This window comes from Nycticebus coucang, chromosome 8 (assembly GCF_027406575.1).
Source record: "Nycticebus coucang isolate mNycCou1 chromosome 8, mNycCou1.pri, whole genome shotgun sequence".
NCBI lineage: Eukaryota > Metazoa > Chordata > Mammalia > Primates > Lorisidae > Nycticebus > Nycticebus coucang.
In genome coordinates this window covers 82,565,295-82,591,310 of record NC_069787.1, presented here as the reverse complement: position 1 = coordinate 82,591,310, position 26,016 = coordinate 82,565,295, and the positions used below count along the sequence as shown (strand labels likewise).

The following is a 26,016-nucleotide window of genomic DNA, read 5'->3' as shown; positions in this document are numbered from 1 at the left end:
TTAGGGTCTAAGTAAGGCAGGAGCAGCCTCATTAGACAGGCAAAGATGGCTCATGGAATCCTTCAATATGTGCCTATTCTAATTTATGGGTCCTACTCATTTCCTTAGCAATGTTCCGTATTTCACATAAAGGATCTTATGATCTGTGGATTGAATGGATTTTATAATTTGGCAATCCACAGGATTCAGAGTCTGACTTTTGGCAAACTTGTGGCTGTATGAGATAATGGCTAAAGGTTCTTTAAGCCCCCTCATAGAAAATGTCTTGTTTCCTGAACTTGCCTTAAATCAAGATGGTAGTATTTGAGCTATTTGTTCTTTTTCATTAAGCTGTCCAAGGCAGTTGGAAGCAACCAGCTTACCCCACAGTCCTTCAGTTTCTTGAGCCTGCCCTGGAGTTCAGGGCAGTGACCATTCCACCCCTCCCCAATTCTTACCTTCATTTCAGAGGGTCCCTGTTTCGACAATGTGCCTTGGCCTGCGACAGTATCACCCTTTAATACTTCACGGATCCTCATGGACTTCAGGTCAACCAGATGAGATAACAAGTCCACATTTTCGTCTGCTTGAGTCTGTCCCAGGAAGTCTGGGTATTAATATCTAGATCAGACAGGATTCTTAGTTGCAAAAAGCCAGGATACACTTTGGCTAGTTTCAGCACAAGATGATGCCTAGGGGACGAGGCTGATGGTTCCACTGCCAAGAATAAAACCCTGCTGCTAAAGAACTCCTGGGGTGGGGGAAAGGGGTTTGTTTTTGCAACAGGGCATAGAACCTGTGGCTCATGTTGTCAATTCTGGGTATGTGGTGCCACCTCAAGGTCCTCTGCTATGACTGACTCTGAAGTCTCACATTTCTCCACCTCTGCCCCCCTCCCTTCTCTGTCACTGCTGAATCAAGACCTTGCACACAGTTGTAGTTCACTGGTAGTGCCTATGAAGGAGGTTGAAAATAGAGTTTCTGGCTTCTACTTTTTAGAGGCAACATTAAAAGATGAGAAATTCTCAAAGTATAACAAAGATTATTCCAAGTTGCAGAGTGGCTGAAAATAATAACAAATCCCCCTTACAGAGTACAAATGTTTAGTCATGATTTAGGTTCCAAAAGTTAGTTGTATAATTATAACATGGGGATTAGAAAATACTTAAATATGCACAGAATGGAATGAATAAATAAAATCTGGCAAAATCATATAATGAAATACTATGTAATTATTTCTAAAATGAATTAACTAATCTTATTGTATCACCAAAGGGGTAAGATAATTGCTTCTAACTATCCTAGAGTGCTTAATGAAAAAAAGTTTGGCAAAATCAGCAAGATATAACATGATACCATTTGTGTCAATTAAAAATATATCAAACAATACTCTATATTATTCATAGATACTTATCTATATGTCTGTGAAAATGTAAAAAAGGACTAGAAAGACTTACTCCAAATTCATGGTAGAGTTTCCCTCAAAAGAGAAAGGGAGAATGATAGAATTAGGGGCTTCAACCTCATCAAGAATCTTTTATTTTTATATTAAAAATAGTTGGGTGCTGGAGCAGTTGGACTTTCAAAAGGGAAAACAATTAACGTTGGATAAACAAATGAGATTTATCACTAAATCTCAGTGAAGTCTATTAGAATGGTCAAAGCCCAGAACTCGGACAGCACCAAATGCTAGTGAGCAACAGGATCCCTCATTCACTGCTGGTGGGAAGGCAGCCACTTTAGAGGGCAGTTTGACGGTTTCTTATAAAACTCACTATACTCTTACCATATGACCCAGCAATTTCACTTATTGGTATTTACTTAAATGCGTTGAAAACTTATGTTTACACAAAAGTCTGTTCACAGATATTTATAGCTGCTTTATTAATAATTGCTAAAACTTAGAACCACCTACAGTAAGTGAAAAAATAAACTGGGGTACACCCAGACATGAAATATTATTCAGGGAATAATAATAATAATAAAAGGAAATGAGCTCTGGAGCCATGAAGAGACATGGAGGAAACTTAAGTGCACGTTTTTAGTATATGTGCTGCCGAAGCGAGCACTACATGCACATTTTTAAGTGAAAGAAGCTAGCCTGCAAAGGCTATATATTATATGATTCTGACTAAATGAAATTCTGGAAAAGGCAAAAGTTTAGAGGCAATCACAAGATCAGTGATTGCCAGAGGCTGGAAGGAGGGAGGGAGGAATAGGCAGAGCACAGAGGATTTCTAGGACAGTGAAACTACTCTGTATTGTCCAAACTTATAGAATGTACAAACCCCTGCTGTAAACTTTGGGTGATGATGCTGCGTCAACTTAAGTTTATCGGTTGTCACAAATGAACCACTCTGTGGCGGGATGTTGACAGGGGGAGAAGCTGAGTGTGCATGTGTGTGCTGTGAGGGAGGGGTTACATGAGAACTCTACTTTCCATTCAGTTTTGTGTATGCTAAAAACTGCTCCAAAAAGTGCAGTCTATTTAAAAAGCAAGCAAGCAAACAAAAAATTTGCCATAAATCTCACACTAAAAAGTTGTGTTAACCAAATTTGTTAATTTAGTTAACAAAAATTAACTGAAAATGGATTATTAGGCTAAATGTGGTGACCTACACCTGTAATCCTAGCACTCTGGGAGGTGGAGGCATGTGGATCACTTGAGCTCAGGAGTTCCAGACCAGCCTGAGCAAGAGTGAGACCCTGTCTCTAAAAATAGCTGGGCATTGTAGTGGGCACCTGTAGTCCCAGCTACTCGGGAGGCTGAGGCAAGAGAATCGCTTGAGCCCAAGAATTTGAGGTTGCTGTGAACTGTGACCCACTATGCTACTCTACTGAGGGTAACAAAGTGAGACTCTGTCAAAAAAAAAAAAAAAAGGAAAGAAAAGAAAAATGAACCATTGATTTAATTATAAAATGCAAAACTATAAACTTTTAGGAAAAGTGTACAAGAAAAATCTTCATGACCTTGGACTGGGTGAAGAATGACACAAAACTGTGAGTCATAAAAGACATACAGTAACTGGCAAATTGATGAATGTAAATACAAGTTACAGACCATGAGAAAAATACTTGCAAACTGACCAAGGACTAGAATCTATAATACATAAGGAGTTTTCAAAATGCTATAGAAAAATATCAAACAATACAATTAGAAAATGAGCAAAAGACATGCAGAGAGGTTTTACTAGTAAGGAGCTCTGGATGGAAAATAAGACCATGAAAAGATGTTTGATGTCATTAGCCATTAGGGAAATGTGAATTAAAACCAACAAGAAGAATAGGAAGTCTTTCCCCAAGTCTTTTCACCATTCAATAAATGGTACTGGGAGAACTGGATATCCACATGTAAAAGATTGAAACTGGACCCACACCTTTCTCCACTCACAAAAATTGATTCAAGATGGATAAAGGACTTAAATTTAAGGCATGAAATGATAAAAATCCTCAAAGAAAGCATAGGAAAAACACTGGAAGGTATCAGCCTGGGGAAAGACTTTATGAAGAAGACTGCCACGGCAATTGCAACAACAACAAAAATAAAATGGGATTTAATTAAACTGAAAAGCTTCTGTACAGCTAAGGAGACAACGACCAAAGCAAATAGACAACCTACACAATGGGAAAGGATATTTGCATATTTTGAATCAGACAAACGCTTAATAACTAAGATCTATAGAGAACTTAAATTAATCCACATGAAAAAACCCAACAATCCCATACATCATTGGGGAAGAGAGATAAATAGAACCTTCTCTAAAGAAGACAGACGAATGGCTAGCAAACATGTGAAAAAATACTCCTTATTCCTAATTATTAGAGAAATGCAAATTAAAACCACCCTGAGATATCATCTAACCCCAGAGAGAATGGCTCATATCACAAAATCTCAAAACTGCAGATGTTGGTGTGGATGTGGAGAGAAAACAACACTTTTACACTGCTGGTGGGACTGCAAACTAGTACAACCTTTCTGGAAGGAAGTATGGAGAACCCTCAAGGAACTCAGGCTAGACCTCCCATTTGATCCTGCAATCCCATTACTGGGCATCTACCCAGAAGGAAAAAACTCCTTTTATCATAAGGACACTTGCACTAGACTGTTTATTGCAGCTCAATTTACAATCGCCAAAATGTGGAAACAGCCTAAATGCCCACCAACCCAGGAATGAATTACAAGCTGTGGTATATGTACACTATGGAATACTATTCAGCTGTTAAAAAAAAATGGAGACTTTACATTAACCTGGATGGAAGTGGAACACATTATTCTTAGTAAAGCATCACAGGAATGGAGAAGCATAAATCTTATGTACTCAATTTTGATATGAGGACAATTAATGACAATTAATGACACAGTGGGGGTGGGGGAAGGGGAGAGCAGAGAGAGGGAAGGAGTGAGGGGGTGGGGTCTTGGTATGTTCCACAACTTTTGGGGGCAAGACACGATGGTAAGAGGGTCTTTACCTAACAAATGCAATCAGTGTAACCTGGTTTCTTATACCCTTAATGAATCCCCAACAATAAATAAGAAAAAAAAATATTTTGCAGCATTTTTATTAACCTGGATGGAGGTGGAACACATTCTTCTTAGTGAAGAATCACAGGAATAGAGAAACATGAGTCTTGTGTTTTCAACTTTGATATGAAGACATTTAATGACAATTAATGACATGGTGGGGGCTGGAGAAGAGAAGAACAGACAGAGAAGGAGGGAGGAGGTGAGGAAAGGGAAAAGAAAAAAAAAAGAAAAGAAAATAGTGACTAATTGTCACATAAATTGGATTTAATTTTGACCAAAGTACATTATTTGTACAATAATTCATTTTTTTTTTTTTGAGACAGAGCCTCAAGCTGTCACCCTGAGTAGAGTGCTGTGGCATCACAGCTCACAGCAACCTCCAACTCCTGGGCTCAAGGGATTCTCCTGCCTCTGCCTCCCAAGTAGCTGGGACTATAGGCACCAGCCACAATGCCTGGCTATTTTTTGTTTGCAGCCATCATTGTTGTTTGGTGGGCCCGGGCTGGATTCGAACCCACCAGCTCAGGTGTATGTGGCTATCTGATTGGATAGCTAACATAAAAAGCTGCTTGAGCCACAGGCACTGAGCCTGAACAATAATTTTTAATTCAAGTTGTTAATATGTTGTTTAGGATATTGCATCCTCATTTATAAGTGAAATATGTGTGTAATTTCCTTTTATAATAATATATTTTTTCCAATTTTAATATCAACTATCAACTATGAAGTAGAATGATTTTGAAGTATTTCTTCTTTTTCTATTGTCTATAAGATTTCGCATGATCTGTTTTTTGAAATTATATTCTATTTTTATTTATAAATATTAGTTGTCTATTTTTTGAGACTTTGGATCAAAAATATGAAGTTAACTGATGACTCCATACTGAACCTCAGAGTCAAAGCATTCTATGATAGACATACTCTTATCTGACAATGTGAATGTTACTTTTTCTTGCATTATTATTATTGCTCAATATTTCGTTGCAGCAATTGTCTGATTTCTTTTCCGAATGTATTTATCTACCTTTGTTGGTTCTTTTTTTTTTTTTTTTTTGCAGTTTTTGGCCGGGGTGGGGTTTGAACCCACCACCTCCAGCAATGGGGCCGGCACCCTACTCCTTTGAGCCACAGGCGCCACCCTATCTTCATTGGTTCTTTACGAGGTTTTTGTTTCTAGTCCTTACCTTAAACATTGTACCAAATAAACACATGTATATGTATAGAGAAAAAAAAAAAAAACCAACAACAAGATATTATAATAGGCTCGGTTCTTGTAGCTCAGTGAGTAGGGCGCCAGCCACATACACTGAGGCTGGTGGATTCAAGTCCGGCCCTGGCCTGCTAAACAACAATGACAACTATAACAAAAAAATAGCTGGAAAAAAAAAATAGCTGGGTGTTGTAGGAGGCACCTGTAGTCCCAGTTAATTGGGAGGCTGAGACAAGAGAATTGCTTAAGCCCAAGAGTTTGAGGTTGCTGTGAGCTGTGATGCCACTGCTCTCTACGGAGGGTGACAAAGTAGATTCTGTCTCAATAAAGAAAAAAAGATACACCGATTGGATAGCTAACATAAAAAGTAGTGTTGATACTAAGTACTGATAAGAATGTAGAGAAACCGGATCTTTTATACCTGCTGGTGAAGATGTAAAATGTTACAACCAATATAAAGTAATTTGGCTGTTTCTTATAAAACAAAACATACATTTATCATGTAACTCAGCAATCATACTCTAAGGCATTTATCACAGGAAAATGAAAGCTGTGTGCCACAAAAATCTGAATATAAATGCTAATTATGTAGCATCATTATGTGTAGTAGACAAAAACTGGGAACAACTCACATGCCCTTCAGGGTGTGAACAGTCAAATAAACCAAGCCACACCCATACCATGGAATGGTGTAGAAATAAAAAGGAACAGACTACTGATACACACAACCTGGATGGATCATAAGGGAGTTATACTGAGTGAAGAAAGCCAATCTCAGAAGGTTTTATACTATTTTTACCTCAATTTAAAAATTCAAATATGTTTGTTTCTCTGATCCTGGTTGGATAAAAGTCACACCTAGTACACATGATGTTTGGCAAAGCAAAATTTGGCCACACAGTTCTAACATAATATTTACAAATACAAATGGAATGTGTTCCAATGAGGCTTTGAAATATATTTTCTCTTAGGACAATGTAATGAATAGCACTTGGCCCAATTAAAAGAGCCTATTGGCTGGACTCAGCAGCTCACACCTGTAATCCCAGCTCTTTGGAAGTCCAAAGTAGAAAGATTGCTTGAGGCCAGAAATTTGAAAGTAACCTGAGCAAGAGTGAGACCCCATCTTTATAAAAAGTAGAAAAAATTAGCCAGGTGTAGTAAAGGGGAAGCTCAGTGAAGGTATGCGTGACTTTTCTGTATTATTTTTCAGCTACCTGTGAGTCAGTAATTATTTTCTTTAAGTTGTTAAAAACACAGCAAAATACATGAGGCAAATGTGACAAAATGTTGATAAGTTTCTAGGTATTTGTTATAATATTGTCTGCAATTTCCTGAAATATTTCCCAGAATTTAAATAAATGGCATGCTTAAAAAAAGATGGAGACTGTACATCTTTTGTATTATTTTCCAGTGGTTGTGACATTTTACATCTCCACCAGCAATGTATGGTGTTGGAGAACATTCTCTTAGTAAAGTATCATAAGAATAGAAAAGCAAGTTTCCAATGTACTCAATACTAATATGAAACCAGCCCATGAACAAATACACAAGCACACAAGAGAAAAACACAATTAAACTCAAGTCAGGGAAGAGGATTGGTGTGCTATCACTAAGGGGCACACGGTAAGGGAATATGGCACACCTCCTGGTGTGGGGCACAACTACAACTTGGATTCTACCTAACAAATGCAAACAATGTAATTTAATCATCTGTACCCTTGTAATAATCTGAAATTAAAGAATATCATAGATAAATAAAATAAATGGCACGAGAAGATCTTTTTTTATTGCAGCAGATTTAAAAAAATACCTAGGTGTTGCCCACAACCTTAATATGAATCAACAGGATAGCAAGGCTGCAAATAAAACCTGGATAAAGATATTAGTTCCTGAATTTAGATTTATACTGGCAGCTCAAAGCAAGGAGGGAAACTCAAGAGATAGTTTCATTACAGGGTGACAGTTTTTTTTCTTCTTTATGTCAGGGATGGTATAGGATGAGAAGAATAATCTCAAAAACTGGAAGTATCTTTATCCAGAGAAGAGAGATTTTGTAGGTTTTTTTTTTTATTAAATCAGAACTGTGTTCATTAATGCATTTATGGGGTATAGTGTGCTGATTGACATACAATGTGGAATGCTTACATTAAACTGCTTAACATAATCTTCACCTCACTTACTTATTTGTTGTGCTAAGACAGTTATACTCCACTTTGAATAGTTTTGACATGTACTATTGCATTGTGCACATTAGGTGACGTCCCACAAATATCCTCCCTATTCCTGCCCTTCCTCTCCTCTCCCCCTCCCTCCTGTTCCTTCCTTCTTTCTGGACCTTAGTTGTGTTTTATCGTTTGTATGAAGTATAGGTGATTATATATCGGTTTCATAATAGTATTGAGTATATTGGATACTTTTTCTTCCATTCTTGAGATACTTTACTAAGAAGAATATGTTCCAGCTCCATCCTGGTAAACATAAAAGATGTAAAGACTTGGGCGGCGCCTGTGGCTCAGTGAGTAGGGCGCTGGCCCCATATGCCGAGGGTGGCAGGTTCAAACCCAGCCCCGGACAAACTGCAACAAAAAAATAGCCGGGCGTTGTGGCGGGCGCCTGTAGTCCCAGCTGCTCAGGAGGCTGAGGCAAGAGAATCGCGTAAGCCCAAGAGTTAGAGGTTGCTGTGAGCCGTGTGACGCCATGGCACTCTACCCGAGGGCGGTACAGTGAGACTCTGTCTCTACAAAAAAAAAAAATTAAAAATAGATAGCCTATACCTTTGTCTGAAGTTATTTATCTTTTCCTATCCCATCCTTCTTTAGACATTTCTAGTAAGTCTGGGCTTATAGTATTCACTATGGTTATATTAGTGCCATAAAAATCTATCCTAATAATTATTGCTGCTGATATTAAACTTTGACAAGTAGGATTTTAGTTTATATTTCATTTCTATTAGCTCGTATAGTCATACAAGTTTCAGCACACAATTAATCACATGTGTAGTATAAAGTAAGTTTTACTACACATAGCTACTGCCAATAGCTACATCAACAGCAGTATCACTAATAAAACCTTCAGTTAAAAGGTAGATCCATTTACATAAAAAACCAAGAGGGAGTAAATAATTTTTATAAATTGTTTCTCATATTCTCGCTCTCAGAGTCTTGTATAATTGTATTTTATGACTTATTTATTCAGAATTTAACTGAATAAATTCTTAATAGAATACATGAGAATTGCTTGAGACTAAATTTTTTCCTTTTATTAGATTATTTAAAAATTATGATATATTTCAAGTATATTGAAATAATAAAGACTTCCCATTTTTACCTTCCTGCTGAAATCATCCAAAAGTGAAAGATGAAATATTTTCTTTGCTTTTCTTAAATTATTGATGGAATGGGAAGAAAATAAAGCACATCTAGGCTAAGCACTAAGTTCAGGGCAGGGGGTGAGAAATAAGCAGGATGCTGTAGCTGACTTCTCTTTGGGCTCATTTTCAAAATGGGCAACTTTGAGCTCTAGTTTTTATAGCATCATGGGGAATGAGGGTCTAGAGACACAGTCCCTCCTGAAATCGCTTGAGAAGGGGATTCTGATAAGGAGTCTCTCTTTTCCATAAATCTGGGACCAAAGGGCTATATTATCATTGTAAGGTGAATAAAAAATAAACTCACTACCACCCACTCCCAAAGTACACCAAGGAAATTGCCAAACCAGAATCTTGGTGTGGAATAGAGGAGAAAAAGTGTCTTCCCAGACAATTCTTTTTTTTTTTAGACAGTCTCACTATGTTGCCCTTTGTAGAGTGCCTCAGAGTCACAGCTCACAGCAACCTCAAACTCTTGGGCTTAAGCAATTCTTTTGCCTCAGCTTCCCGAGTAATTGTGACTATATTGTTGCCCACTATAACACCTGGCTATTTTTTTTGTTGGAGTTGTCATTGTTGTTTGGCAGGCCCGGGCTGGGCTCAAACTCGCCAGCCTGGGTATATGTGGCCAGCACCCTACTCAACGAGCTACGGGTGCCACCAATTCATAACCTCAAGCCTCCTCTGACATCAATTTGCAGGCTGACTACAGGGTGGTCTGAAAAACCTCAGGCAAGAATTTAGTTTTAACAGACCCAGATTATTAATTCTCAAAGAGACTTTGCAGAAGCAAATAAAAATCTCCTCTGGAGGAAACTACTTCAAATTTCCATCTATATGTTCTAAGGAACACAATAGCTTACAGCAAAAAAATTATAGAACATAAAAGAAATAAGGAACCATAACTGAGAATAAGCAGAAACGAGCAGACAGCAACAACAATAAAAAGACATCAGCTCTTGGAAATAACATATGTCATAAAAATTAAGTTTAATGTGCTTAAGGAAATAAGAGAAAAGCTTAAACGTATGTGCAGAGATGAGAACCATTTAAAAAATGCCCAAGTAGATTAAAAAAGAATCAAATAGAATTTATAAAAATAAAACATATAATTGAATTAATGACTCAAACAAACATACAAAGATAACCGATATTTAGGGGAAAATATAATAATATCTTCGATTTACTTCAAAATGCATAAAATAAGACATAGAAATGGAGAAAGGATAGATACATGATAAAACAAATATAGTAAATTTTTAACAGTAGAATCTAGATGGTAAATGTTCATTGAAAAACTCTTTCACTCCATCAATGTGAATGGCTTAAACTGTCCTCTAAAGAGGCATAGGTTAGCTGACTGGATACAAAAACTCAAGCCAGATATTTGTTGCATACAAGAGTCACATCTCAACTTAAAAGACAAATACAGACTCAGGGTGAAAGGATGGTCATCCATATTTCAGGCAAATGGTAATCAGAAAAAAGCAGGTGTTGCAATTTTATTTGCAGATACAATAGGCTTTAAACCATCAAATGTAAGGAAGGACAAGAATGGTCACTTCATATTTGTTAAGGGTAATACTCAATATGACGAGATCTCAATTATTAATATCTATGCACCCAACCAGAATGCACCTCAATTTATAAGAGAAACTCTAACAGACATGAGTAACTTGATTTCCTCCAGCTCCATAATCATTGGAGATTTCAACACTCCCTTGGCAGTGTTGGATCGATCATCCAGAAAGAAGCTGAGCAAAGAAATCTTAGATTTAAACCTAACCATCCAATATTTAGATTTAGCAGACATCTACAGAACATTTCATCCCAACAAAACTGAATACACATACTTCTCATCAGCCCACGGAACTTACTCCAAAATTGATCACATTTTAGGTCACAAGTCTAACCTCAGTAAATTTAAAGGAATAGAAATTATTCCATGCATCTTCTCGGACCATCATGGAATAAAACTTGAATTAAGTAACAACAGGAATCTGCATACCCATACAAAAACATGGAAGTTAAATAACCTTATGTTGAATGATAGCTGGGTCAGAGATGAGATTAAGAAAGAAATCACCAATTTTTTGGAACAAAATGACAATGAAGACACAAGCTATCAGAACCTCTGGGACACTGCAAAGGCAGTTCTAAGAGGGAAATTTATAGCACTGCAAGCCTTCCTCAAGAGAACGGAAAGAGAGGACGTTAACAACTTAATGGGACATCTCACGCAACTGGAAAAGGAAGAACATTCCAACCCCAAACCCAGTAGAAGAAAAGAAATAACCAAAATTAGAGCAGAATTAAATGAAATTGAAAACAAAAGAATAATACAACAGATCAATAAATCAAAAAGCTGGTTTTTTGAAAAGGTCAATAAAATAGATAAACCTCTGGCCAACCTAATCAGGAAAAAAAGAGTAAAATCTCTAATATCATCAATCAGAAACAACAAAGACGAAATAACCACAGACTCATCAGAAATCCAAAAAATCCTTAATGAATATTACAAGAAACTTTATTCTCAGAAATATGAAAATCTGAAGGAAATAGACCAATACTTGGAAGCACGCCACCTTCCAAGACTTAACCAGAATCAAGTGGAAATGTTGAACAGACCCATATCAAGTTCAGAAATAGCATCAACTATACAAAACCTCCCTAAAAAGAAAAGCCCGGGACCAGATGGTTTCACGTCAGAATTCTACCAAACCTTTAAAGAGGAATTAGTACCTATATTACTCAACCTGTTCCAAAATGTAGAAAAAGAAGGAAGACTACCCAACACGTTCTATGAAGCAAATATCACCCTGATCCCCAAACCAGGAAAAGACCCAACAAGAAAAGAGAATTATAGACCAATATCACTAATGAATATAGATGCAAAAATATTCAACAAGATCCTAACAAACAGAATCCAACAACACATCAAACAAATTATACATCATGACCAAGTTGGTTTTATCCCAGGGTCTCAAGGCTGGTTCAATATACGTAAATCTATAAATGTAATTCAGCACATAAACAAATTAAAAAACAAAGACCATATGATTCTCTCAATTGATGCAGAAAAAGCTTTTGATAATATCCAGCATCCCTTCATGATCAGAACACTCAAGAAAATTGGTCTAGAAGGGACTTTTCTTAAACTGATAGAGGCTATCTACAGCAAACCCACAGCCAATATCATATTGAATGGAGTTAAATTGGAATCATTTCCACTCAGATCAGGAACCAGACAAGGCTGCCCATTGTCTCCATTGCTTTTCAACATTGTAATGGAAGTTTTAGCCACCGCAATTAGGGAAGAAAAGGCGATCAAGGGTATCCATATAGGGTCAGAAGAGATCAAACTCTCGCTCTTCGCAGATGATATGATTGTGTATCTGGAAAACACTAGGGACTCTACTACAAAACTCCTAGAAGTGATCAAGGAATACAGCAGCGTCTCAGGTTACAAAATCAACATTCATAAATCGGTAGCCTTTATATACACCAACAACAGTCAAATTGAAAAAGCAGTTAAGGACTCTATCCCATTCACACTAGTGCCAAAGAAGGTGAAATATTTGGGAATTTACCTAACAAAAGACGTGAAAGATCTCTATAAAGAGAACTATGAAACTCTAAGAAAAGAAATAGCTGAAAATGTTAACAAATGGAAAAACATACCATGCTCATGGCTAGGAAGAATCAACATTATCAAAATGTCCATACTACCCAAAGCAATATACAATTTCAACGCACTCCCTATTAAAGCTCCACTGTCATATTTTAAAGATCTTGAAAAAACATTACTTCGTTTTATATGGAATCAGAAAAAACCTCGAATAGCCAAGACATTACTCAGAAATAAAAACAAAACAGGAGGAATCACACTACCAGACCTCAGACTTTACTACAAATCGATAGTGATCAAAACAGCATGGTATTGGCACAAAAACAGAGAAGTAGATATCTGGAACAGAATAGAGAACCAAGAGATGAATCCAGCTACTTACCGCTATTTGATTTTTGACAAGCCAATTAAAAACATTCAGTGGGGAAAAGATTCCCTATTTAACAAATGGTGCTGGGTGAACTGGCTGGCAACCTGCAGAAGACTGAAATTGGACCCACACCTTTCACCGTTAACTAAGATAGACTCTCATTGGATTAAAGATTTAAACTTAAAACATGAAACTATAAAAATACTAGAGGAGAATGCAGGGAAAACCGTTGAAGAAATTGGTCTGGGTGAGTATTTCATGAGGAGAACCCCCCGGGCAATTGAAGCAGCTTCAAAAATACACTACTGGGACTTGATCAAACTAAAAAGCTTCTGCACAGCTAAGAACACAGTAAGCAGAGCAAGCAGACAGCCCTCAGAATGGGAGAAGATATTTGCAGGGTATATCTCTGACAAAGGTTTAATAACCAGAATCCACAGAGAACTCAAACGCATCAGCAAGAAAAAAACAAGGGATCCCATCGCAGGCTGGGCAAGGGATTTGAAGAGAAACTTCTCTGAAGAAGACAGGCGCAGGGCCTTCAGACATATGAAAAAATGCTCATCATCTTTAATCATCAGAGAAATGCAAATCAAAACTACTTTGAGATATCATCTAACTCCAATGAGACTAGCCTATATCACAAAATCTCAAGACCAGAGATGTTGGCGTGGATGCGGAGAAAAGGGAACACTTCTGCACTGCTGGTGGGAATGCAAATTAATACATTCCTTTTGGAAAGATATATGGAGAACACTCAGAGATCTAAAAATAGATCTGCCATTCAATCCTGTAATTCCTCTGCTGGGCATATACCCAGAAGACCAAAAATCACAACATAACAAAGATATTTGTACCAGAATGTTTATTGCAGCCCAATTCATAATAGCTAAGTCATGGAAAAAGCCCAAGTGCCCATCGATCCACGAATGGATTAATAAATTGTGGTATATGTATACCATGGAATACTATGCAGCCTTAAAGAAAGATGGAGACTTTACCTCTTTCATGTTTACATGGATGGAGCTGGAACATATTCTTCTTAGTAAAGTATCCCAAGAATGGAAGAAAAAATACCCAATGTACACAGCCCTACTATGAAACTAATTTGGGACTCTCACATGAAAGCTATAACCCAGCTACAACTTAACAATAGGGGGAAGTGGGAAAGGGGGGGGTGGGTAGAGGGAGGGGAATCGGTGAGATCACACCTGTGGTGCATATTACAGGGGTATTTGCGAAACTTGGTAAATGTAGAATATAAATGTTTTGGCACAGTAACTGAGATAACGCCGGAAAGGCTATGTTAACCACTGTGATAAAAATGTGTCAAATGGTTTATGAAGTGAGTGTATGATGCCCCATAATCATATCATTGTATACAGTTATGATTTAATAAAAAAAAAAAAAACTCTTTCAACTTTTCTGCATTCTTGAAAATTTTAATAATAAAAATGTTGCAGGCACACACATACACATGAAGAAAATACATACCTGGAAAGTAGATATTTAGTCTTTTGATCCAGGAAGAAAGGTAGACCAATCCTCCCAACAATAAGAACAACAATACAACATTAAAGATGAAGAATAAAATATTTTAAACAATATATTTTTAAAAACATTGAAGAGATGGCTTGGTGCCTGTAGCTCAGTGAGTAGGATGCCGGCCATATATACCAAAGCTGGAGAGTTCGAGCCTGGCCCGGGCCAGCTAAAACAACAATGACAATTGCAACCAAAAAGTAGCTGGTCATCTGTAGTCCCAGCTACTCGGGAGGCTGAGGCAAGAGAATCACTGAAGCCCAGGAGTTTGAGGTTGCTGTGAGCTGTGATGCTATGGCACTCTACCAAAAGGTGACATGGTGAGACTCTGTCTCAATAAAAACAAAACAAACAAACAAACAAAAACATTGAAGGGATAGCAAAAGTATGAAATTATCAAGCCAAAGTCTTAAGATAAGTAGTGGGCTCGAGGGTGGTGCCTGTGGCACAAGGAGTAGGGTGCCGGTTCCACATACCGGAGGTGGCGGGTTCAAACCTGAACCCAGCCAAAAAAAAAAAAAAAGTAGTGGACTTGAGTCATTTTCACCCTAACAAAATGGAGGTTTGATTACCATGGTCTCATAAGGTTTAAAGGCCCATAAAATGGGAACTGCAAGGGCTACAACCTCAATGTATGAGTCAATCAGAAATAGAAATACCATTTCTACCACTTCTCCTGGAGGACGAAGAGAAAAATGCTGTGGTGCTGAGCAGAGCACAGGGATAGGCAGGGGTGGTGATGGGAATACCATCCCTGAGAAGTAACAGACACATGCTGGCCTTAACATGGATTTGTATCCACATTTGTATTATTTGGGCAGTCCATAAAACCTCAGTGTGTGGTCCTAGATTGGCGCCTAGCAGAGGTGAAAGCAAATGCTTCCTATAGAAACACATTTAATCCTCTAGGTCTCAAAGAATTACCATAAATAATTTTCTAAGAAAAATAAGCAGCTAACAGTGAACAAACCAACAAACCACTAGTTGCACAAGGAAACAAAGCACCATGATTGACATTCATCAGGGAAAAAAAGCCCAGAAAGCAGAAATAGGCCCATAAAAACTTTATTGTACTTACCAAACACAAACTGAAACTATGATTATTATATTTAAAGAAATAAAAGAAACTTGAAATTACATGCAGTGAATGAGAAAATACAAAGAATTACTAATCATATTTAAAGGAGAACTACATGGAACTTAGATGCAAGACTAATATAGTTAAAATTAAAACTCAATTTAAAAAAGTCTGAAGCAGATTTGGTATAGCTGAAAAAAGAGAGTGAATGCAAAAATAGGCCAGAAGACATATTGCAGAATGCTGCATAGAAAGACAATGAGCTGGAAATAGGGATGGTAGATAAAGAGGCAAGAAGGATAGAGTGAAATGGTTTACATTTAATCAGAGTTTTAGAGGACAGGAAAGAGAATGGAGCAGAGATAATATTTAAAGAGATGAAGAGAACGGATGAAAGATATTGAACCACAGAAATCAAGTAAATCCCAAGCAGAAAAAGTAAAAATAAATTCTGGGTAATACATCAGAGAGAAACTATGGTGCACAAAAACAAACATAAAATTTTAAAAGAAGCCTGAGGGAAAAGACCTCTTTTAAAGCAATGACTAATAAGGTGACTACTAACTCCTTAATAGTAACAGCAGGAACCAGAATAAAATGAAATGATATATTCAGTCAATGAGAGAAAATAATTGCTGATCTAGAATTCTATACCAGCAAAGAGTAAAGAATTGGGGCAAATTAAAGATAGCTTCAGATAAAACAAATCTGGAACATTTGCCATCAGCAGATTCTCATTAAAGGAAAGTCTAAAGTAGCAGTTCTCATCCTATGGGTTGCGCACAGGAACTGTATTAAAGGACTGCAGCATTAGGAAGGTTGAGAACCACTGGTCTAAAGGATGTATTAGGCACAAGAAAAATGATCCCAGGAGAAAATACCTGAGATGCAAGAAGCAATCCAGAGCAAAGTTTAGGTGGTTGGCTTGTACCTGTAGTTCCAGCTACTCGGGGGGCTGTAGTATGAGGATTGCTCGGGGACAAGAGTTCAAGAGTGCAGTGAGCCATTATTGCACCATGGCATTTCAGTCTGGGTGACAGGGTGAAAACAAACAAACAAACACAAAAACAAAAACAAAAGAAAAGAAAGAGCAAAGAAGTAGCAAATATATGGGAAAATGTAGACTAACATTTACTATAGAAAATAGTAAAAACAATGACTAATGTGGTTAAAATATAAAATGAGAATACCTTATAAGTTAGTGATTAACTTTAGATTGTGGTATGTTAAACAAGTAAGCTATGATGAGTCTTAAAGTTTTAGAGGATATGGTATCTGTGGAAAGAATAAAAAAAAGGAATAATGGAGAATGGAATGTCAAAATGAGGAAAAGAAAGGAGAGAAAAAGAAACATAAAAAGATGAACAAAAGAAAATACAAAATGATAGAAATAAATCAAATTATTTCATTAATTATAATAAATATAAACTAAATGTTCCAGTAAAATGACAAGGATTATTAGAATGGATTTTAAAAATCCATGTGTATGGCTGTTTACATGTGACACATCCAAAGCATAAGAACATAGGTTATAATGGAAAAAGTTAAGTTGTACAAATACTGATCAGAATAGACTTTAAGTCAAGTATTACTGCAGAGAAAAAGGATTATCCATACTTATAGAATGTTCAATTTCATCTGGAAAAGATAGTAATTCTAAACTTTCAGGTCAGCCAAATCCATGTTCGGGAAGGATGCGGGAATATGCACTGCTTCTGGGAGTATCCACTGTTTTTAGAGCAAATCTGACAGCAAAATGAGAATGTAACTACCATATATGTAATATGTACCCAAAATCTAGCTCAGGTCTGTAAGGGGCCATAGGAGTATTCACTGCAGTGGGCAAGTGGAAGCAGTGAAGTTTTCAGCAGGACTGAAGAAGAAAAATGCAAGGGAAACATAATGTAGAATTTAATGCTGCAGCTAGAAACAATGAACTGGATGTAAACACAGCAACGTACATACAACTTGAAAAAATAAAACAGGCTGAACTCTTAGGCCCAGTACCTTTTAAGTGAAACAAACAAAATAATATTTTTAAGGACATATTTTTAATTACTTAGACTTGGTACCTCTGGGAGGGACAGGAATGTGAGAGGGGATGGGGTACATAAAGGAGAAAATTAGCATAAAATGAGAGGACTTTGGATATGAAAATGATTAACCAACTCCATGCACCTGAGATCTCCTAGCCTCTCTACTTCATCTCAAGTAAAGGCTTGCCTCTTGCTTAAATCCAGCTAGATTTAAGGATTTGAAGTGTATATTTTAAGGCCTGAGGCAGCTACAGATTCTGAATATGTTGCACGTGGTGGGTGTGGCAATTGTTAATTGTCTCCAACATGCATTCTCCTCTTACTCCTTAATAATACACAATAATATATGTCTGAACAGTGTTGTATAGGACATCTAGGAAGGCTAGTTAAAAGGAGGGTGGTATGTGCCATTTTACCCTCCTTTACTTTTGATTTGGAATGTGGACATGATGGCTGGTGCCCTGGTAGCCATCTGGGACCATGAGGCAACCTTGAGGATAGAAGCCTTGAGGATAGAAGCTACAGCCTGAGAAAGATAGGAGCTGATGTCCTGATGACCATGAAGCTGCTATACCAGACTATAAGGACCCACATATGGCCTTCTTTTATGTGAGAGAGGAATACATCTCTTTCATGTTTAAATCATTGTTATTTTGGAGTTTTCCATTATATAGAGACAAATATTCTCCTAACTGATAAGTTCTGAATAGATATGGCATTGGGAATAATTTCATTTTTTCCCCTAATCTACCATCTCTTAGAAGAAACCAATTTGGTTAAAAAAAAAAAACAAAAAGGAGAGGGTAGTAGTTATACCTCCACTAAGATTTAATTCTTAGGATTTTAAAAAAATTATTGAAGAATCACCTTGAGTAAAATATAAAATAATTTGGTCTAGGTTTCAAAGTAAAGCAGAGGCTTGGCAGAAGGCCCTGATGGCACAGCTGCAGATTTCAGCACAGTGCTGGTGATATCATTTTATGCACACTTTAGTTAGTTGTGCACATAGAATGAGTGGACACGATCTTAGGGACAGATGACTTTGCTGAAGGATAGCTGCCAATCACTCTGACAGCTCTAAGTAAGCACTTATACTAATTCTGTTACTAACCATAGATGAAGAGACAGACTTTAAGGATGAGAGGTAATTTCCTAGACTGAAAACCTGATTGAAGAGGAAACAGACTTTACTAATTAGTGATTTTTCTTCTATTTAATTTTGTATCTTTTGTTCTCATTGAGTTTGCCAAGGTCCTTTACTGGCTTACAAAAACAGGTTAGACAACCTTAGAGAAGTGTATTTAGTTAGCTTTAGTGATGGTAGCAGATTTGTTAAGCCAGGAAGCATCCAGAATTAAAATGCTTGAAATTACTCACTGGACCATTGTCAGAAGTGTCAGGGTTATTACCACTTTTTGCTGAAATAAATCTTTCTTTCCACACCTACAATTTGAGATCTCTTTTTCCTTGGCAATTCATACCCTTCCAGACATAATTTTATTTAAAAATAACTTGCATGTATCATTTTTACAAAAGAAATACATGCTTACTGTAGAAAACTAATATTTAGACAAGTAAAAACAACACAGAAATCAAAGTAATCAGTAAAAATACTGATTTTACTGTCCACTTAAAATTAACTAATCCTGTCCACTTAAAATTAACTAATCCTAACCTCTATGTATTTTTTCATACCTTTTGTATACTGTGTAGTATGTATGTGTGTGAGTTTTAACCATGAAAGCAGAATATGAAATTTTAATAAATATAAAAGTAGTAATTAATGAAATATAGAGCAAAACCCCATAGACTTGATTGGTATAGCCAAAGGCTTATTCTTTAAAAGACTGATAAAATAAGTAGAACTTTGTTGATTTCATCGAGGGAAAAGAGAAAAACACAAATGAACAACATTTGGGATAAGAGGATAACTAGATAGATGAAGGAGAATAAAAATCTAAGAGAATACTCTATCTGTAGATGTGTAGGAATGCTACCAAAAAGCTTCTGAAAAAATGCTGAGTAACTTGTGGAAGAAGTCTAACAGTGAGAAATCTGCCCTATTTTATCCAGGCACATTTAGCTCAAGATCAAGCTCCTATCTTGGGCAGGTGGGTAATGCACAAAGAGGCGGGTGGCCACCAGTATGGAGGCCAAAGTTTGGAGGAAGTTCAACTACATCAGGTGGGCTGTTCATGTGGAATGAGAGGAACTTGACATGCTTCTTAATATGCATCTTGTATTACACTGAAACCCTTAAACAGTTCTTATAAGTAAAGAAATTACAGACCAAACTTCTGAATCATTTGCAGCCATTTTTATTCCAAACATGTATCTTTGTAAACCTGGCATTTCCCAAACAGTGCAAGTGAATTAGAAGTGATTGACTAGACTTTAATACACGTGACATCGTGAGGAGGAACACACACATCCCATCACCAAAATTACTCAGTGGAAATGTACATGGATGCATCAGTAACATTCTGGAAGTACAGATAGCGTGAGTGCTTGCCATGCAATTAATCATTCTTAAAGCTTTTAAACTCAATCTGCCAGTCACACCATGCACATTAGAAATTTTAAAAAAGAAACCTTAACAAAGTCTGAAATCTAGATCATTGTGCTATAAAGCACTGCACCAGGTTGGGAAATTTGTTCACTATCCTTCCCATGTGCTAAAAGATCAGAAGATATTCTAGAAGGTTCATTTTGACCCTACTGGCTCTGTATCCTCCCTCCAGCCATTCTTTGTTTCAGAAAATATTCTCCACTGTGCATATTATTACCTATATATCAAAACATCAACGACAACTGTGCATACTTGAAGCATTTCTGAAATGATACTCACTTTCTGCCTTTTGTCTGAGGCAACAAATGTCCTTTGTAGCACCTCTAAACTTGAAGAGATTTGAACCAAGCATACATCTCATTAGGTTTATGTGTCATGTGTAACCCAGGCATTACTGCATTCAGCTGGCCATAATGCCTTACCCCCAAATAACCCCAAAATAAAAGTCGTAAATGACCTTTCACAAAATCTCCATGCTGGGGTTCAACAGGTAGCATATAGCACATGGATTGTTTAGAGGACTAGTCACACTTCCACATGGAAAACAGGTCCCAGATGTTCCCAGGAGTGCTGCTGGGTTTCTGTTTTTAACAAAAAACAGAAACATTTGGGGATGATCCAAACTCCCCAGAGTCCTATGTAAATTAAGCATAAGCGAACCTGGTTATGAAAAGGGGGCATTATTTTTTACTCAATTTTTACAAAGCTTCTTTGTCCTATTTTAAAAGCTTCTGAATCCTCCAACAATTGGTTAAAATCATACAGAACAAACAACCAAAAGCTGAAACAAACTCAAGTAATGCTGCCCAAGTGAACATCTTACAGGATTCCAGAGTGGAATTCCATAGAAGCAGGAAGGGTAGAAAGTAGAGTACACTGTGCCATCTCCAGGAATATCCTGGAGGGGTAACACAGACAAGCGACTCACCCTGCCTGCTCCCCCTGAGACAACGTAGAGAGCTTCTGAATTGGGATGGCACTGGTGAACCGCCCGGTTTGAAGGAGCTCTAACAATATTCTTGACTTCTTTACCATTGTGCTAAATGGTTACCTCCACAGGCCCTGTAGCCCCACCTGAGACTCAGCATGATCAGACAGAGGTCCTGTCCCTCCCCAGACAGGTACCTGGGGTAGTTGCCAGTATTTGCTCCTGGTGTTGCCAAGTATGGTTTTCTTAAAAACTACCTTATGAAGTCATTGTGACCTGTATACACAACTACCCTGTGGGTCTCTCAGGCAGAATCAAATGGATCCCAGCTCTGAGCTAGCCCATAGAACTCCATCCTTTCTGAAATGGGGTTTTGCCCTTTGGCTGGCAGAACTGCGGGCCTGTAAGTCACAAGGGGCATTTGTACTCCCTGCAGGAGGCAGGTTAGTGGCTATGAGTGCATTTGACCAAAGCTGCTGTTGGAGCTGTCCTGCATCTACCACCTAAGAATCCTAAATGATTTATTAAAGGAAAACATGACACACTAACAAGAGTCCATTAAAAAAAAATGTGGCCAATGGGGTCTCATTTTAAAAAATCCACATTCTATATGCCATTGCAGGAGGCTTGCCACCCTAAGGCAAAATGTGCCTGTGGTAATATCTGGGGAACCTCTAGCACCTGGCACACTCCCTGCCACACAGCAAGGCACCCTACAAATGGCTGTTAAATGAATAACTAACACCCCCAAGACTGCTTTTCTTACTGCTTTTGCTAAAGCTCATAATCAAACTCTGCATGGAGAACTGGTTAATTTGCCCGGTCCTGTTCTGTAGCTACCCCTGTGCCTCCATTCACAGTTAAAAGCAACACCCCTGACTTCTAGGATCAGAGTTTGTGCCTCTGGCTTTTTATCTATTTCCATGTTCACCAGGAAGGAAGCATGACATATTATCTTTCCACAGCAGGGTCAACTGCATAATAAGAAACTAAAAGACACACACCCTCCATGCCCGGTTTGCACTTGCCTAGCAACCTCATAATTTTGCCAAAAGTTTAGATATGTTTGTGAGTATCAGCCAAGTATGTGTATAGAATACCTGTCTCCCCTGAAGTTAAGTTCTGTGTCTTTTCCCAATGTTCACAGACTCTCAGCATGTTAGTTTCCAGGAACAAAGAAAGACTCCTAAGAAAGGTCCTTGGTCTTACATAGTGTTTCCTTCCCTCTGGATGCCATCTGTATGTGGCTACGGCTTCGGCAGGCTGTTAAGACTCTTTGTAAATGCTGCTCTTAGTCCCATGTTTTCTGTCTATGAGATGATTAGCCAGCAGTGGGAAGAGCAGCCATAGCTACTAGCAGTTACTGGGTGATTACTATGAGTGACGTGCAGTGCTGAGAATGCTACATCCCATCATCTCGTTGCCCTTTTAGAAAATAACACTGCATTCAACACCGGGCAGCACAGTGCATCTGACAGTGTATCCACTATCAAACAGAGACCTTGGATATTGCAGGCCGCAACTCAGCGTTCACACATGCAGGGCGTGGGATGATGCTCTGCTCAGATCCCTCTGCATCATTTCGGGGTCTCCTCAGTTTGAGGGTACACCTGTGGCTTAGCTCCTGGGGCCACTCTGCCAGCTGAACTGAGAGCAGAATGTTTGCATCTCTCCTAGGTGCAGGAATATGAAAGCCCAGCTCCCTTGCCACAGGGTGGGACTACGGAAGACCTAACTTACCCCCTAAAGTCCCCCTGGTGGGGCTGATGTTGCTCTCTGGGGAATATTTCCTGAAATGGCACCTTTACCTGGCTTCCTCCCCTTCCCTGTCCTGCTTCCCTTCTCCTTCCCCACACCCTCCTTTACTAGTATTCCCCTAGGGGCACTTCCTTAGTAAGTTACTTGCATATAAAACCTTCTTCAGGGTCTGCTTCTTGGGAACCCCACCTAAGACACTTATTAAAATAAAAGTTGAACAGTCATCTCTGGGAAGGAATGTGCAATTACCACTAGTTGGGACAGCAGAGAGTTAGGGAAAATGGAGACCTTCAAACAGTCTTTGCTTGAGGGAGAACTGATTTTGTCCTTGTGGCCTAGAAACTCTGATGCATGACATCCAGGATGTCCTTCTGAGGTTTACCAGATGACTGACTGGCACTGCTCCAAGCTTTCATCCACCAATTTAAGTGGGAGGAGGGCAAGGTGTCTGCTGTAGAAAGGTGATACAGAGCAGGCTTGCTGCTAGAAGTCAGGTTTTCCATCCAGATTCTTGCTGGGAGTCTTCCAATGAAAGGTACATGTGAAAAAACACTTAACAGTTCTTTAGCACATAACTCCATACTTGACTCTAGGCAATAAAGACGTGAACTGTCTTAGGGGTCTTCCCACATCCACAGTTTATAGGCACCACTGTCAGCTTGGTGGATTCATTACATGAGGTTTCTTCAGCTTATTTTATCTGTAAGTCTTTTCTTTTTAAACAGCAAGTTCCAAAGTACAGTAAGATTTTTATCCTTTAAAATCTGCAAATTCATGTACATGTACTTCCATGATTTTAGGTTGGATATCAGTGCTTGAATGAATTATGTAACTATTTAATAGAAATAATAAAACATTGATACAAATATAAAGACATAATCAGTATAAAAGGCTTATATTTATAAAAATACTTTTAGGTAACACTTTTCCCCTGAGGGTTGACCACGTGTGTTGCATCCATAAATATTGCTCGGCTCCGTAGCTTGCTTTCCAAAGTTCAGAGTTCATCTATAAAGGAAAGTGGTGCTGGCTCTGGTCATGTGACCTGGCCACAGTGGCTGCCTCAGGCTGACACCTGGGCTAGATAGAATGAGGAAGAGAACAGCTTCAGTGGGGCCTCCGAAAAATCTGGAGGAGATTTTTTTCTTCCAAATATGGAAGATACAAAGATCAAGGATGACAGGCCAGTGATTGGGTCACATGGTTGGTGTGGCAGCTCACTGGTTTTTCTGGACCCAGTCCCAACTGTCTTCGTTCTCTTTCCGGTTCTTCTCAGCTTCGATAATTTCTTTGTACCTTCGGCGAAAGAAGCCCATCTGAAAGGCAGAAATAGGATGGGCTGAGTTAGAAATGCTGGAGAATCAGCCATTTTGCTTCTAAGGCAGCCTAGCCTTTGAGTAGGCATGACCCACACTCATGGGGCTGGAAGGCATGGGGGACTTCTCAGGGTAGATTTTTTTGTTTTTTTTTTTTTCTGAGACAGAATCTCACTCTGTCACCCTGGGTAGAGTGCCACAGTGTCATCATAGCTCACAGCAACTACAAACTCTTGGACTTGCAGCAATGCTCTCGTCTTAGCCTCCTGAATAGCTGGGACTACAGGTGCCGGCCATAACACCTGGGCAGTTTTTCTATTTTTAGTAGAGATGAGGTCTTGCTCTTGCTCTTGCTCAGGCTGGTCTCAAACTCCTGAGCTTAAGTGATCCACCCACTTCAGCCTCCCAGAGTGCCAGGGTTATGGGCGTGAGCCACCACACCTGGCAGGTTGGATGGTTTTTAGAAAGCACACCAGCAAGAAAAGCATCATGTAAAGCCTCTTTTCAAAATGCATGGACTCCCTGCTGGCTATCTTATGGGGAGCTGCTTATTCCTTGTAACATACTTCTGGCATATTATTTCCCAAACTGTGTGCTGGGGAACCCTAGTTAATGAGGGTTTTTCAAAGGCATTAGGGCCAATAAGTTAGGGAAATGCTTCTTTCTTTCTTTCTTTCTCTCTCTCTCTTTCTCTCTTTCTTTCCTTCTTTCTTTCCTTCCTTCCTTCCTTTCTCTCTCTCTCTCTCTCTCTCTCTTTCTTTCTTTTAGAGATTCATAATGTGTAGCAGAAGGGTAAAGGATCTGATAACTCTGGTGGGGAGGAAATCTGGGGCCTGACATTTTGCATGTTTATTTGGCTTTGATAAAACTATTACTATCCTAACAGATATTAGCCATCTGCAGAATAATTTTATAAACACTATTCTCACATAGTAGGTATTTCTAAGTGTCTGCAGGTCCATGTCCTCCCTTGTCATCTAGATCTTTCTCTCAACCTGTGGAATTCATGCTATCTGTGCACCACAGTACACAGCATGTGCTCATCTAGAACTGACGTTTTATCCTGATCCAAGATGGCAATTTCCTTTATCTTAGTTCTAAAAAGACTCTCCCCCTGATATAACACTTGGTTTTATGGCTTGTCACATATGCTAAGATGATTTTCTGGTTTTTCTTCCATACTCATCACAGGTACTACCACCAAGCGTCGAAGCAACCTTGTGTCGCCCAAAGCTTACCTTTTCTCCCACACTCAGGGAGAGGGGATCTCTCATCCTTTGCTCACCAGCATGGTGGCCTCTGTTTCTGGGGTCAGACATCCCTCCCTGCACTGCTCTTAAGCATGACTGACTATGGTGGGTTATGAATATGAATATTCCAGCTCCATATGTTCTACCAGAGTTTCCCAGTGGAACTTGTTCACAGAGGTAACCATATTGATAAACATCCTTCGCTGGCTTCCTTCTCTTCCCTGCCTTACTTTCCTGCCCTCCAACATTCTTTCCTAAGATTAACTACTAAATAAACTACTTGCACTTAAATCCTTGTTTCAATGCTCTTGAATGTGGGGATTGAAACAGGCACTTGATCTGCTGTTGTACCGCAAGTTTGTGGCACCACATTATCATTAGCTGGTAATTCCCATAGTCATATTTGAAAACTCTTACAACCAGAAATCTCTACAGTCTCCTGCCAACAGTGAGTACA

General features: G+C 38.5%; 1 protein-coding gene across 4 annotated transcripts in view; it reads right to left on the bottom strand.

The window, feature by feature from the left end:
- Positions 1-18,932: 18,932 nt before the first annotated feature.
- The window catches only part of ITGA9 (integrin subunit alpha 9), a 458,012-nt gene continuing 450,928 nt past the window's right edge, over positions 18,933-26,016 (bottom strand). For all 4 annotated transcript variants that reach the window (XM_053599997.1, XM_053599996.1, XM_053599998.1 and 1 more), the window contains one exon: positions 18,933-24,309. In XM_053599997.1, coding sequence (XP_053455972.1) covers positions 24,211-24,309 — 99 coding nt within the window. In that variant the 3' untranslated portion in view covers positions 18,933-24,210. The remainder of the gene's footprint in view (positions 24,310-26,016) is intronic.